This window comes from Hippocampus guttulatus, chromosome 16 (genome assembly GCF_054856545.1).
Source record: "Hippocampus guttulatus isolate MCC_2025c chromosome 16, RoL_Hgut_1.0, whole genome shotgun sequence".
In the NCBI taxonomy this organism is placed as follows: Eukaryota; Metazoa; Chordata; class Actinopteri; order Syngnathiformes; family Syngnathidae; genus Hippocampus; species Hippocampus guttulatus.
The window spans coordinates 10,369,104-10,383,341 of record NC_141276.1 but is presented as its reverse complement, the minus strand read 5'-3'; the positions used below and the strand labels follow the sequence as shown (position 1 = coordinate 10,383,341).

The 14,238-nt window shown below is 45.3% G+C and overlaps 1 protein-coding gene across 10 annotated transcripts in view; it reads right to left on the bottom strand.

The window, feature by feature from the left end:
- LOC147193054 (RNA binding protein fox-1 homolog 3-like) overlaps positions 1-14,238 on the bottom strand; it is a 315,236-nt gene that overhangs the window by 6,022 nt on the left and 294,976 nt on the right. For 8 of the 10 annotated variants that reach the window (XM_086132040.1, XM_086132039.1, XM_086132032.1 and 5 more), the window contains 5 exons: positions 12,641-12,773; positions 10,870-10,909; positions 7,661-7,719; positions 4,050-4,128; positions 340-1,439 (listed from right to left, as the gene is read on the bottom strand). In XM_086132040.1, the coding sequence (XP_085988166.1) occupies positions 1,395-1,439; positions 4,050-4,128; positions 7,661-7,719; positions 10,870-10,909; positions 12,641-12,773 (356 nt within the window). In that variant the 3' untranslated portion in view covers positions 340-1,394. Of the gene's footprint in view, positions 1-339; positions 1,440-4,049; positions 4,129-7,660; positions 7,720-9,660; positions 10,103-10,869; positions 10,910-12,640; positions 12,774-14,238 lie in introns of those variants that run through there. The other 2 variants (XM_086132033.1, XM_086132037.1) reach the window with 2 other exon arrangements.

Sequence of the window (14,238 nt, the reverse complement as noted above, 5' to 3'; positions counted from 1 at the left end):
TTAGCGCCGGCTAGCTGCTATATAACAGAACGCGGATGGATATAAAAAATGACCAAAAACGTAAAAGAACCCTGGGTTCTGCCGTTGGCCAGTGTGCTCAACGAACCGTTAACACGTTTGAAAGATTTTTGAGATGAAACGACAGATAATCGTTCGTATCTCAAAACAAATGGCACACAGTGAATGTCACAGATACAAACCCGGTTGACGAGTGGGGAAAAAAAACATGTACAAGAAAAAAAAATCCAAACACTGATGTCAGTCCTGCCTATGAGCAGCATTACCATCAATTTACAGCAGCAAGCAAATTTACAACAAGATGTGTTAAAACCTCCAACCGGCTGTTCTAATTGCTTTATTCGAAACACACATCAAGCTACTTTATGTCACATGATATTGATAATATCAATAAGGTCACAGTCTTTTTAGAACCTTTAAAATAAGACCGCGTAGTCCTCAAACATTGTAAGCACACTTCATATCGGAATACATATAGAAAACATGTTAGTGCTTGTACATTTGGACACGTTTATGTACATTTGCTGCTACATTGCAGTACATTTTTGCATGTTTTATATATATATGTATATATATATATATATGTGTGTGTGTGCATATGTATAATCAATACATACCTGTACAAATATTGAAGCTGGGTTCAGAAATGTTCTCAGCTTATCAAGGCTATGGAACACTCTCACAAATCAGTGTGTGTGTGTGTGTTTGAGCCACTGACAAGTCAAGTGGGCTAACTGAATGCTTGCGATTTCAAGTGAATCCAAGTTGCAATTTTGACCGACAGGGGGCAGTCCTTGATTTGTGAGTGCAACACTGGGCCAAATAAGTTTTTTGCTTATACCACAACCATCCAAGAATATGAGCTTCGGAGCATGAGGTCACCAATGTGCCCACCAGGGCTGGACTAAAAATTGCTCCAAAATTGCTTGAAATCACAAATGTCCAAAAATGGAGTCAGCCCATTCGAAGTCTCAGATTTGCATATCCGGTCACAAAAATGTAAATAAATGACCCCCCCCAAAAAAAAACCAAAACGTGTGTTTCAATAGACATTGAAATTAGAAAACTGTCTGGGCATTTATATACACACAATGTTGTCAAGACTACAATTCAATCATCAAGACAACAAAAACAGAGCAATCAATCAATCAATCAATAAATAAATAAGCAACGGCAAAAAAAGAATGAAGGATACAAGAGTGTGGAAAAGGCGGGGGTAGAAAAGTCAGCTGGAGGAGGAGCTTTGTCTCCTCACTGGGGGGGACTTCTTGATATTTTTTTTGGGGAGGGTTATTATTATTATTTTTTTTCAAGAGTTCTTTTTTTGGGAGGGGGGTTGTTTTTGGTGGCGTGTGTGCGTGTGTTGTTTGTTGGTTTTAGTAGGGCGCGAAGCGACTGTAGCCTCCTCTGTAGAGGCTAGCCTGCAACATCAAAGATGAAAAAGGACCAATCAGCATTCAGGGCAGCACTTTCAAGGAACATTATTTGGACTTGTATTCATTTCTTTTCAAATTGTTATGACTCCCTTTTGTCCTCAAATTTCCTTCCAGTTGTCACACTTGACAAAGTCGGCGAGTGCCACGCGCAATTTGTCGGGGGGGGGGGGGGGGGGGCGGAAACAAAAGAAAAACAACAAAAAGAAAATCTTTGTGATATTTGAATGAACTTGGTCGTATTGGCTGCGGAAGTCATGCGAGACTTCAGCCTGCTGACATTTAAGACTCAACAGCAGCAAATTTCAATCGTTAAAATTTCCACTCAGAATTTCTCAAGTTTTATTTTATTTTTCCCTTCGGCCCAAAAATATATGTATATTTTTTAGCTTTTTTGTTTCTATTCTTTTCCTTGTGTGTCTTTACTTTTTGTGTTTGGTTTTTCATGAATCATTCTTCCATTTCTTTTTTCTTCTTCCTCTTGTTTCTTCGTTTTTTTTCTCTTCGATACCCTCGCTCGTCGTTAGGTTTGCCTTTTTCTCTCACACTTTCCCTTTCTCCTGCGATCCTTTTTTTCTTTTCTCTCTTTTTGGTTTCCGCTTCTCATTCAGTCTCCCTTTTTGTCTTTCCATTTTTTTTAATCTTGGATTTTCTTTTGTTTCGTTCTTTCTCTTTTTCTCTATCGCCTCCTGTTCTTTTTTCCATTTTTTTTCTTCCGCGCATGTTCTATTTTTGCTTACTGTCTTACACACTTTTATTTCACTCACTCTTTCCTTTTTTATTTCTTTGTCTTGACTTTTGATTTTCTTTTTCCCCCTCTTTCTTTCAAAAATTCATTTTGTCATTTTTTTTCCTCGCTCTTCTGCTCTCATTTTTCTGTCTTTCTTTCTCTCCCTTTATTTCTCTTTCATTCTTCTCACTGCCTTTCTTGGTGTTCCTTCCATTTTTCTCTGTTTCATTGTTTCATTTTCTTCCTTTTCTTTCTGTCTTTGTCGTTCTTTTCGCCGGCAGAGTTTTAACGGCAGGCGGCTTTTATGCGGGCTTAAAAATTTTTTTTTTAAAAAAGCGGCGGGATCTACCAGGAGCGCCGCGGGACCTCAGCCTCGAGTCAGGCTCACATTATCTAGGACACACACACACGTGTGTATGCACACATCCGCGCGCAGAGACGACCAGAGAGGAGCCTCGGCGAAACGAGGAAGCCAAAGCCAATGTCTTCAAAGGCTCATTTTGCCATGTGAAGCTTTCATGCAAAATTTTCCGAGCTCAGACGAACTCACTGTTATTATTATGATTATTGGAGGAGATTTTACCCCACCCCCAAAAATGTCACTGATTTTGTGTAATTAAAAAGAAAAAAAAAGGACTCCTTTGTTGTGAGTTCGCTGCTCTCGTACACGCATACTCGAGCTCCTAATGCACGCACAGACTCGCGCGGTTATTTTTAGTGGGGATTAATGCATCATGGAAGGAAATTTGGAGGAAATTGGGAGTGGGGGGAGCATATAAGCAGCACATTTCTAATTAAGTCAATGAAGAGAAAAAAGATGTCGTAATTAATGAAAGCTTTTAGCTAGCAGCTGCCCCGGGGGATGCTACGCTTTTTAATTTTTTTTTTTTTTTTTAACATTGGGAGTAATGCATGCATGCATGCTGCTGATCACCGACAAAAAAAAAAAGATCCACCCCACCCTCTTTGGCTTTTTGTTCCGTCCCTGGGCGCACTTGCTTTGATGAACTCGCCATCCAGCGCACAACCAAAAAGAGAAAGTCGTCACTTTTTCAAATGAAAGGAACATTTGCATTTTTGTTTGGGGGGGTGGGAGGGGGTGTGGGGTAACTTTTCATCTTTGATGTTTCAGGATAGCTGCAAACGCTAGCTAAAAACAAACATTAACGCGCTAGCTTTGCTGGACGCTCCGCATTCAAAGTTGGGTCCTGCTCGCACTAATAAAGACCACATGGGCCTTTATTAGCGTGTGCGCGCCTTCCTATATCGGAGTGTGTGTGTGTGTGTTCTGGTTTATGCATGCATGTGTGTGTGAGTAAACGTGTATTAGTGTATGTGCATGTACTGTTTGTGTCTGTCTGTCCCTCTGAGTGTTTGTGCCTGTGTGCTTGTGTGTGTGTGTGTGTGTGAATTTTGTGTGTGGCTTGTCTGTCCCTGTGTGGCTTGTCTGTCCCTGTGTGTGTGTGTGTGAATTTTGTGTGTGGTCTGTCTGTCCTTGTGTGTATTTGTTTGTGTGTATGTGTGTGTGTGTGTATACATCCCTTCGTGAATGTATTTTCTGTCTGCATGTGTGTGTATTTGGGTGTGAAACCACAACTATATATATACAGTATATCTATATCTATATATATATATATATATATATATATATATATATACTGTATATATATATAAATAAACAAAAGAAGTGGACGAAAGTGTATTTTCATCCTGATTCATGTTATTCACACATGTTGCCTACCAAATAAACGAACGAAACAGAACAGGATGGATTGATTTTTTTTTGTTTTGTTTCCTTAAGGTGACGTCCACTTCTTGAACACCGTGCCCGTGTGTTGGGCTTGCGTCGGCGATTGTGAGAGCCTTACCATGGTTCCCACGCTGTACGCGGCGGCGGGGCCGATCGTGTGGTGGTAGGGGTCGGCCGTTGCATAGACTCTGCCGTAGCTGCAAGAGTAAGACAGGAGGCGAGTGGTTAAGGCTCCGTGAAGCGGCGCGTCAACGACCGATGATGAAATGACGAGTTGAAGCGTGACAGTCGGCTGGCCGACGAGCATTTACATCAGAACAGCAACGATCAACAATTGTGTTTGTCATCACTCGGCAGCTAAAAGATGACTTGAGGGGTGACAACGGGTAAATGGGCTGTCACTTGTCAACTGGGGGGGGTTCAGTATCTTGCTCAAGGACACTTTGAGATGGTCGCGATGGCCCGGCAACCTCTGTGTTGGGAAATGACCACTCCATCACTGAGGCATGCCGCTCTCATCAAGTAAACAGGCTGCTTCATGTAGCCAGATAGTAACGTCTCGGTGAAGCAGCATGTGGCTCCAGGTTATTTGGCGCAGTAACTTATCAACAATTATGTTTGTCACCACCAAACAGGTAAAGTGCCAACAGCTCTCGTCAGTGTCTGCTCCATGTGATAAGATGTTCAAGTCTCGGTGAAGCAGCATGTGGTTCATTTGCATAGTGAGACGGTCGACAGTTGCAAGTTTGTGAGTCGGCTTATGTTTGCCGTCGTGTAAGCGCAGCGGCCGTGCAAGACGGAAGGAGCTGGCCTACTACTGCATTCCGTCCGTCTCTGTGCAATGTCTTCCTCACAACACACGAGATAGGTCACCGTCATTCACATGCTTTTCGTTTCAACTCTTTCAGGGGTGGAAGGCGACCAGTTCTTCCCCCGTTAATCGTACTCACGACGGGAGACAAAAAGACGAGAGCGAGAGAACATGGTCAGGCTTGGAGGGGCACGCCGTACATATGCAACCCCCACCCTCCGCCCCGGCTTTTCATCACGGCCGGTTCGGAACTAATCCTTGTGATTTCCCCGTCAGGCGGGACAAGATGCGTATTTATTTATTTGCTTCCCGTGTTTCCTCCGCTCGGTCTGTGGCGAGAAGATAAGACGGCCGAGGAGAGAGGGCGGCAAATCAAGCCCCCCCCCCCCCCCCACCCCAAGAAAAATAAATAAATAAATAAAAAGCCAGGAAGTCATCCTCAAGGACAACAACTTCAACGCGGGCCTTTACGAGCGTCGGGAGTGAAGGTCGGCGAGGCTATCGGGAGGAGCAGCACATGCTCTCCCTCGCCGTGCTCCTCTTATCTTCAGATAGAAGCCGAGAATGCACCTCACAGGAGTGAGTGACACCCAGCAGGGGGGTCCGGCGCGCAGACCCCCCGCCAGGAGAGACGCTCCTCACCACGTCCTCGCTGTTCCATCTGATGGATTGTGTTACACACGTTACCGAGTATCTCGTGCACCGGACCACTTGAAAAAAACGGCGTGAATGTCGAAAAGCTGACGTGAAATGCTGCAGAAGTCGGTGATGTGGCAAAATGCGAGACTCAGTCCAGAAACAGAGAGGGAGGAGATCAAAATTGAAAAGGATCTCAGCTCGAACGAGCGTAACATTCTGAATTTGGAAATGATTTGACTCCAGAAATGTGCAGGCTTGAGCATGAGAATTTGATGCTGAAAATTTGAAAGGAAGAAAATTGAAAAAAAAATTGAAAAGAAGAAAAAAAAATCAAAACATTTTGGAAAAAATTTGAATTTTTTTAAAAAATTGAAAACATTTAAAAGAAGAGAAAATAAGATGAAAGGAAGCACATTTTGAAGTCAAAATCACTCAAGAAATGTGGAAGCTGAATTCAGTTGCATTCATTTCAGAGTTTTTACTGCGAAAAGTGCACAATTTTGGGGGAATGCGGGAATTATTGATGTGTGGAAGGAAGACAAGTCGCCTGGATGTCCTAAACGGAAATGAATATATTCAAGCTGGAATATGCTTTGAATGGGCAGAGAAAGGTGGCAGGAGAACTTTTCGAGTGACATGCTTTTCAACTTTCACTCCCAAAGAAAGAAACCCCGCAGAAAAGGGAAGGAAGGAAAAATTCAAAACAAAACAGAAAATCCCGCAAACAAAGACCAAGAAGTACAAGGACAAGAAGTGAGTCCTCCTCTGAAAAACATAATTTGTGAAAGAAAACCAACAAAAAGGGGCATGGCAAGGAATACAAGAAGAAAGATGAGGAGTCCTGCAAGGAACAAGAAGAAAAAGCCAGTCCCTCACAAAAGCACAAGTGAGTCCAAAAGAAAAAGAATGGTCGCAGGAAAGATGAGGAAGCAAATTCCTCGGAAACGAAGCAGATTAAGAGGAAGAAACGACGAGTCCCACGGGTGAGGCTGGAGATAAAGAAGCGACTCGTAGTCGCGCCAGCGAGATGGCTGCAGGGCAAAATGTGGAGTGCGTCTGTCATCAAAGCGCAAGTGATGTCATTTTTTGGTGACAATTGGCTTCTTCCTTGACAATCACACCATGTTTTCGTGGTTAAAAAAACAAAAACAAAAACGGTACTCCGTCATTTCATACATCCTGATTGGATGCCAGCCAATCATAGGGCACACATAGACAAACAATCATTCACATTCACACAATCACACCTCCGGATAATTTTAGAGTGTTCCATTAACCTGCCACACATGTTTTTCGAATGTGGGAGGAAACCGGAGTAGCCGGAGAAAACCCACGCAGGCATGGGGGAGAACATGCAAACTCCACACAGGAAGTCCAGAGCTGGAATCAAACCCAGTACCTCTGCACTGTGAGGTCGACGCGCTAACCACTCGTCCACCGGGCGGCCCCCCCAACAGCAAACAAAGCAAACAAAATGAAACAAACAAAACAAAAGTTCTCTGGAAGAATTACATGAAATCTGCGGGAAAAGTCTCCAGAAAATTGAATGGGGGTAGGGAAGTAGTTGCACTCTCGTCCAATTTGTGATTTCTGCTTCCCCGCCTGATAAATGTTGACAGTGTGGATATGATCTTCATCCTCTCAGGTGCAAACATGGCGCGCCCACACACACAAACACACTTGTTATCAGCAAACATACTCGGCAATCGTTCGCATAGCGCATTCCGAACTTGAGCTTTCAACAGCAGCTCAAGTCGTGCAAGGTTACTTTTTTTTTCTTTTTCTTGCTGCCTTTTTTTGTTCTCAAATGTCAGAAAAGTTCAGAGTGCAGAGTTGACATAAATCACATTCATCGCTGGAATTGTCACCTGCTGGCCATGTGGGAAAAAAAACTCTCGCACGTTATGAATTTTGTCAAACATTACACACAAATCTGGTTTGACATTCAAACTGCCCCAAAAGTTCAAAACAGTTTTCAAATGTCTTCAAATTACAGTTTCATGTTAGCGGGACCAAAGTTAGGGTTTCAAATTAGGCTTTCGAGCCAATCTTGGAGTTTATAATTAGGCTTTATTAGGGGTTAAGGTTTCAATTTAGAGTGTCAAGCCACGGTTAGATTTGGAAAACATGGTTATGGTTTCAAGTTAACCGTCAAAGTAGGACTTCAAAGCTAAAATGATTTTGTGTTAAGGTTTGAAGCCTTAGAGTTTTATGTGAACCCTCGACTGCTACGTTAGCTGGGCTAACCGGTAGGAAAAAAAAAAGATGGCGCCGCTCACCTGTCGCTGTAGGCGGCGGTGGTGGTGGGCTGGGCGAATCTGTACGCTGCGTAGCCACCCTGAAAAAAACAACAAGAAACCTTCATCGTTTCAGACAGCAGAGGGGGCGCTCATATGCTGACTTATTTCAATTGCAACCAGAATGAACACGGGGCGGCCTTAAATCCGCGGTTGCTGGCGAGGTCGGCACGGTGAGTAGTAAATGACAAACCGGGCTGTCCCGAATCAAGTGGTCAAGAATCAAGTCATCCTTATGGATGCAAACGGCTTGCTCGTTACTTGAAGTCACCACAAAATGAAAACGAAAACGAGATACTGTTTGCGCCGATGTAGTTTGCTTTGCTTCAAGACGTTAGGGCATGGGCATCAACCATACGGCCTGCGGGCGGGAACCGGCCCCCAAGGAGGTTCGATCAGGCCCGCAGGATAATTTAAAAGTGAAAAGATCCATAAAAGACACAAAATGAAAAATTTTAATAAGCTGCAATTCATGGATCATCCGCTAGGGGAACACTGTTTTGATCAGAGAAGAAGACAACAGCAGTCTCAGTCGGTCACTGAGACAGACCCAACACAGCTGTAAAAGCCAGCTACTTAATTGCTAGCGAAATAGCATTAGCATCAAAGCCGTATTCCGACGGTGACTTTGTTAAACAAAACTTGTATGTCTTGAGAAGCGACAAGCTTTTGCCAACAAAGGAAACGCGGGTGGGGTACATTGTAGGACAGAACCCCCCCTCCCAAATGCGTACAATACAGTGTTGGATATGTATGACTTTAAAATCCGCGAAGGGAACCGCCCATCTGACGAGGGAGGACCGCCACGGCTAGCGTTCAGGCTTTGTGCGCGAGCAGAGGGAGGCCACGAATCAGTTAAACATTTGACTGAGCAGCCAAATTCGCAGCATTTTGAGAGTGAAGAGGCACCCGCTGCATTATTAAACATCCTTTTTCTTTCCCCGACACGCCACCGGCTTGCCAATCAAGTAAGACGGTGGGGGGGGGGGGGGGGCGTGGTGACGGCGGCGGGAGAGTGTTCATTTGCCAGAGTGGAAGGAATTAAGGAGCTCATTGTTGGGGCGTCGCGCTAACTCTGTGAAAAATGGAGCTGCCCAACTTTTTTCTATTAACGGCCGCCCATCTGGGTCCTGCGCACCGCTCGGGTGCTGTTTAATAATGCAGCGACCGTTCACTTTCAGACTCACAAACCTTTTCAGGTCAGAGGTTCACACCGAGCCCTATGGGCCTCCCCAGCTTTCCCCTTTTGGGTTTGTTTGTTTTTCCGCAGGGGACAGGAAGTGGCGGCCGGATGACTTCCTGCGGGACAGCCACGCCTCGGGACCGATTACAACTGCAGGCGCGGTCCGCAGTAAACTCGGGGCCATAAATCACCACCGCCGGCGTTGTCAAATGGTGCACACGACAGCGCAGCACATTTGTTATTGTGTCGTGGCGCGGCGTGCATGAGACACGCACGTGCACATGCATTAGCATAAATGACATATGCGGCGGAGATGTGCGCTGGTTTGTTAGCAGGTCAGCAAAGGGAGACGCTTGCTGGGATGGCGAGTGCATGCCGATCACGATAACACGTGATCGGGCTGGTGCTGACGTGACGGCAGATGGTGATGCTTGGTTCATGTCAAATTACTACCATTGAAGTTTCTGCTTTGTCAACACTTGCGACACCAACTTTTTTCGGCCATGAAAACGTAATCTGCGTCAAAAATGTAATTCGACATCTTCACTTCAAAATATAACTTAAATACAACACTACAACTGATCTCTGTCCCACATGATTTTTGATGTACACACGTATTCAATGGTACAGTGAAACTCCTCTACAAAGAAATCATGTTTGCAGCAAGAATTTTTTCACAACAGGGGGTTTGTCACTGTAGCAAATCTTATCTTTGAACAGAGAAAAAGATTTCGTAAAACGCAAAAGGTTTTTTCCCCTTGTATGGGGAATGGGAATGGTGTTAATGCATGAAGATTTTTTCACACTGGAGGGTATTTTCGCCCATGTAGGTTTCGTTGTAGAGGAGTTTCACTGTAGATATTGAATTAACTATCATCTTGAAGTAGATTATTTTTTTTCACAGATTTTTTTTTCATTCAACAAATGACATTTAGATGTCTACAGCTTTTAATATTTTATTCAAAGAAATGCCATCCTTTAAACCCTTTTTTGTGGAAAAAATATTGATTATCAGTGTTTTTTGATGGTAAACAACTTGAATGTTCGAAATGCAACTTATTTGGCACAGATGTACTTCCTGCCACTCAAGGTGACGGTCTGATGGAGGTGACGCTGGATGCCAACGTGATGAGAATGTGTTGCCGATGACGGTGATGGTGATGACGATGGTGTTGAGAGCGGCGTGCGGGCAGAGCAGGCCTTCACGGAAGCGACGGCGTCACTCTCGTTATCGGAACAAGCTGGACAAACAAATCCGTCATGCGCGGTGGGCGTCTGTGATAAACAGCGGCGACATCTCGGCTGCATCACGGTGGGTGGCGTGGGCAGGGTCATATATCTCTGAGGGGGATGGGGGCCGGGGCGCGGGGGGGGGGGGTCATATATTGCTGGCTGTTCTCTATCAGACGCTACCAGCATGAAAGTGAGAAGTGACTGTCATCGCTTTATCTCGATAACGGCGCTTTGGGGTACAACCCCCCCACACTGCCCCCCTCCCCGCTCCTTCTCCCTGAAGTGGGGCTAATTTGGCTATTATCTCCCCCTCTTTCCCATCAAGGGCAGTCTTCGCCCCTGAAGCCAACCCGCCTCCACGGACATCACTGCGGGGACGACTAATCCCCTTATCTTCGGCCGCCCCTCTTATCTCTAGCATGGCTGTGCTGGCCAAACTCCACTTGGTACCATGTGAGAACACCACCACCCCACAACCTGGTGGTGGTGGTGGTGGTGGTGGTGGTGGTGGTGGTGGTGGACCGGGTTACCCCGTCCGGGCCCTGGGAAGCGTACGCGGATGCGCAAAATGAAAGAACGCGGGACAGGAAGTCTGGGCTGCTGGAGCTGAGGGGGTCTTAAATGTTCTTGTCAGGTTTCTTGGCACAGGCGAGGCCGGCCTAATCGACACTGACTTGGCAGTGAAAGCGGGACACTGCCCAACGCTGTGGGGGGATCACATTGTTCCCTGAGGCCCGCGCCCCATCCCCCCTCCCCAACCCTTGAATGTACTCACGTAGATCTCGGCACCATAGAAGCCGTCCTGGTACACCACCCTGTGAGGGACAAAATAGAACCGCATGAGAAAGCACGTTCAAATACTTCATCTTGTATTGATTAAAGATGCGAAAACCAATCCATCAAAGCAATTTCAGATTGCTTTTAAATATTCTACAGTTATTTTCAAAAACTGCTATGTCATCGCTTCCCAGTCAAGTATTGAGGCAGTGATTCTCCTCATTTGCGTAGCACTAGAGGAACATATTCCGGCCTCCTCTCAGTGTGTGTGTGTGTGTGTGTGTGCTCGCGCGTATGTGTGTGTGTGTGTGTGTATATATATATATATATATATATATATATATATATATATATATATATATATATGAAGAGAGAGAGAGAGACTGCACATGCACACATACAGTGAGACCACCCAAAAAAATGCCTATTTTCCAGGACACCCACACACACACATGCACGCGCACACACACACGCACGCACACGCACACGCACACACACACACACACAAAACCGATAAGAGGCGAAAGCGAGTGCCAGTGAGGCCGCACAAAGCCAAGAGATCAGCAATGCGGTCGGCGCTAATGCTAATGCTATCTCGTCTGCCCGAGGCTTGGGTCGCATGCACGTTTGCACACGTACACACACACGCACACACACATATGCAGTTATGATAACGACAAGGACACGGCGCCCACATTGCACTCACCAAACACATGAAAGTGAATGCGAGTAACATGGACACGTTTGCTCGGACAGACCATGGGTGCACAAAGAATTTGAAATATGTTAAATACGACATATCAACATGTCATTTATTATTGTGACTGTATTTTTTTTCAGCAAAATAACTGTAAGGCTGCACACACATACACATAACATCAATGAAAAAAAATACAAAATAGGGGACAGTAGGGACACAGATTACGATGCACTAAAAATCGTAGCTAAAATACATATTGCACAAGACAAACCAAAATGACACGAATAGAAATAATTATGAAAAAAACCCTTCACGAAATGATTATAACACCCCACACTGAAAATAAAAATCTAACACAAATCATTTCATAAATAGTGCATTTTTTTGGTGGTCTTCTTTTAATTACATCCCACTTTGAGTGGTGTCAGTTTGAAAAATGCTTTAAGGACAGAAATATTCCTATTCATGTTTAGCTTTCACTTGGAACTTAAGTGTAAAAATGCACAAGTGTGCAAAAATTTAATATTGTCTGTCTGCATGCGTTACTGCACAGTTTGTGGTCACATGACACAGACTGGTGGCATTTTCTGTTGTTTCTTAGCATTAGGCTAAAACTTAAAAGCAAGCACACCTAGCACCATTTTTGAAGATGTGTTTGCTGTATGCATAGTCTGTGAAGCTTCCTTCTTTAAGGTTTCAATTTCCATGATCTGTCTATGGCATTTGGACTTCTGTGTTTGCATGAAGTTAGTGGGCATGCGTAAGGCAAAGTTCTGTTGTCATGTTGAATCCACAATGTGCGTAAGTCCTTTTTTTTGTGTTTTGTTTGACAGTAAACTTAAAGTGAGAGTGGCAAAAAAAACCTTGCACTTGGCCTCATTGTAGGAAAAAAAGTGTTCGCTGCTGCTGCTTGTTGTGAAGTAAGCAGCTGAAAACTGCTCAAGTTGAGTTTCACTGAGCTAGTTTTCGGGTCAAGGTGTCTCATGTACCACCTTTACTTTGCCAAGGAAGCAATCACAACAGGAAGTCATAAAGAAAAAAAAAACATGACTTTGTTAGCGCTACTCACGCTCCATAAGCCGGGATGGGCGGCGGCGGAGGGGCCGTGCGAAAGGTGTTGTAGACTGCCCGACCCCGACCTCGCAAGTGGGTCCCCCTGTAGGCCACGGCGGTGCCCGTGGCGGGGTACGGGAAGCCCGTTACTATGGAGAAAGACACAAAAAGTGGCGATGAGAGAGACATTCTGCTTACCTGCTGATAGAAAATATTGGTGGCACAAACAGGCTGACGCGAGCCTTAGTAAGTGCGGGTGTGCCTCTTTTGCCGGCATTTCCACCTCGTATGCGATATGCAAACAGCGCCCCCAACTGGAAAAAGAGCCTTAACGTTCCTCATGTTATTTTAATCATTTTTATGATTTTATTTGTACTTTTGAGGCCCGGTGTGGCAGCGATCAGTGCGAGGCACGTTGGGCTGTTGGTGTCGTTGCGGGTAACGGATGCAAAGATGCCATCGAGCTGGAAAAAAAGGTGAAGGTGACGAGATGTTCACAAGCTCCCCGCGGGGGAAATGAAGCAGATGGGCCGGGACGGTCCAGCCCCCCCCCCCCCCCCCTACTCCCCTATCTCCCCCGACCTCGTGATGACCCCCAGCTCTAAGCCATCTGGGAGCAGCTCGGGCCAATGGCAGTGACGGCCGAGCTTGGGGTGAAGGACGACGGAGTGTCGCGGGCCAAGTGAGGCTCAACGTTGGTGGTTAACCTTCAGTCAGGTTGGTGTGGTGCGTTCAAATGGTATGCAACAAAAAATGCAGGGTCTATATATCTATACGGTTTCCAATACGTATATAAGGATGTGCCCCGTTCTCTCTCCTCCCGTTTCTATATCACGGTCGTTCCGCTGCGTTTGCTTTCCGAGTGAAATCTCCATGGGCTGCTTGAGTGGCGACGCTCCGGCACGGCCAGCGGCTTCCGCGCTGGCCGAGTTAATAGCGTGTGTCCGATGCATTTGGGATGAACCGTCCGCTCGCTGTCGGCGCTCAACTCCACCGCATCACTCCATCTCCAAGCAGTTGCACATGGCTTTTCAAAATGAAAGACAGTTTTCACGATGACGACCATTAGCCAGTCCTTTGGCCAGTGTTAGCACCCCTATCTGGTCGCGGTTAGCAACATAGCATTAGCAGTCTTTTAGGATTTTCAGTGACTTTGCCGACAAATTAAAGGCGAGAAATTGCTCATTCATCAAGTCCTCAAAATATTCTTTCCATCTGTCCCGCACTCTACTGGAACCTGTCATCACATAAACATTTCTGTCCTTAATCACCCTCACTTGATGCAGACACAAATAGCACTATGTGGTGCGTTAGTAGCTAGTGACAATGGTTTTGCTTGGTTTCCTGTGAGTAGGATTACACTAAAACTACCAAATCAAAATTAAATTAAATTAAAACTAGGCCCGTTTTCAACGGCAACTGGTGCGCTGTGAAGTTAATGCTAGCACTTCAGTAGGTCTTTGAGAGACTCCCTGAAATTTGTCTGTGTAGTTCTTTAATTTTATTAGCTTGTTGCTTGGCTCGGGCGACACTCACCCATGCGTGCCTTGCCGGGGCTCAGGTGATTTACTGTCACCTTGAAGTCACCTTGATCATGTCAGATGCGTGCTAATG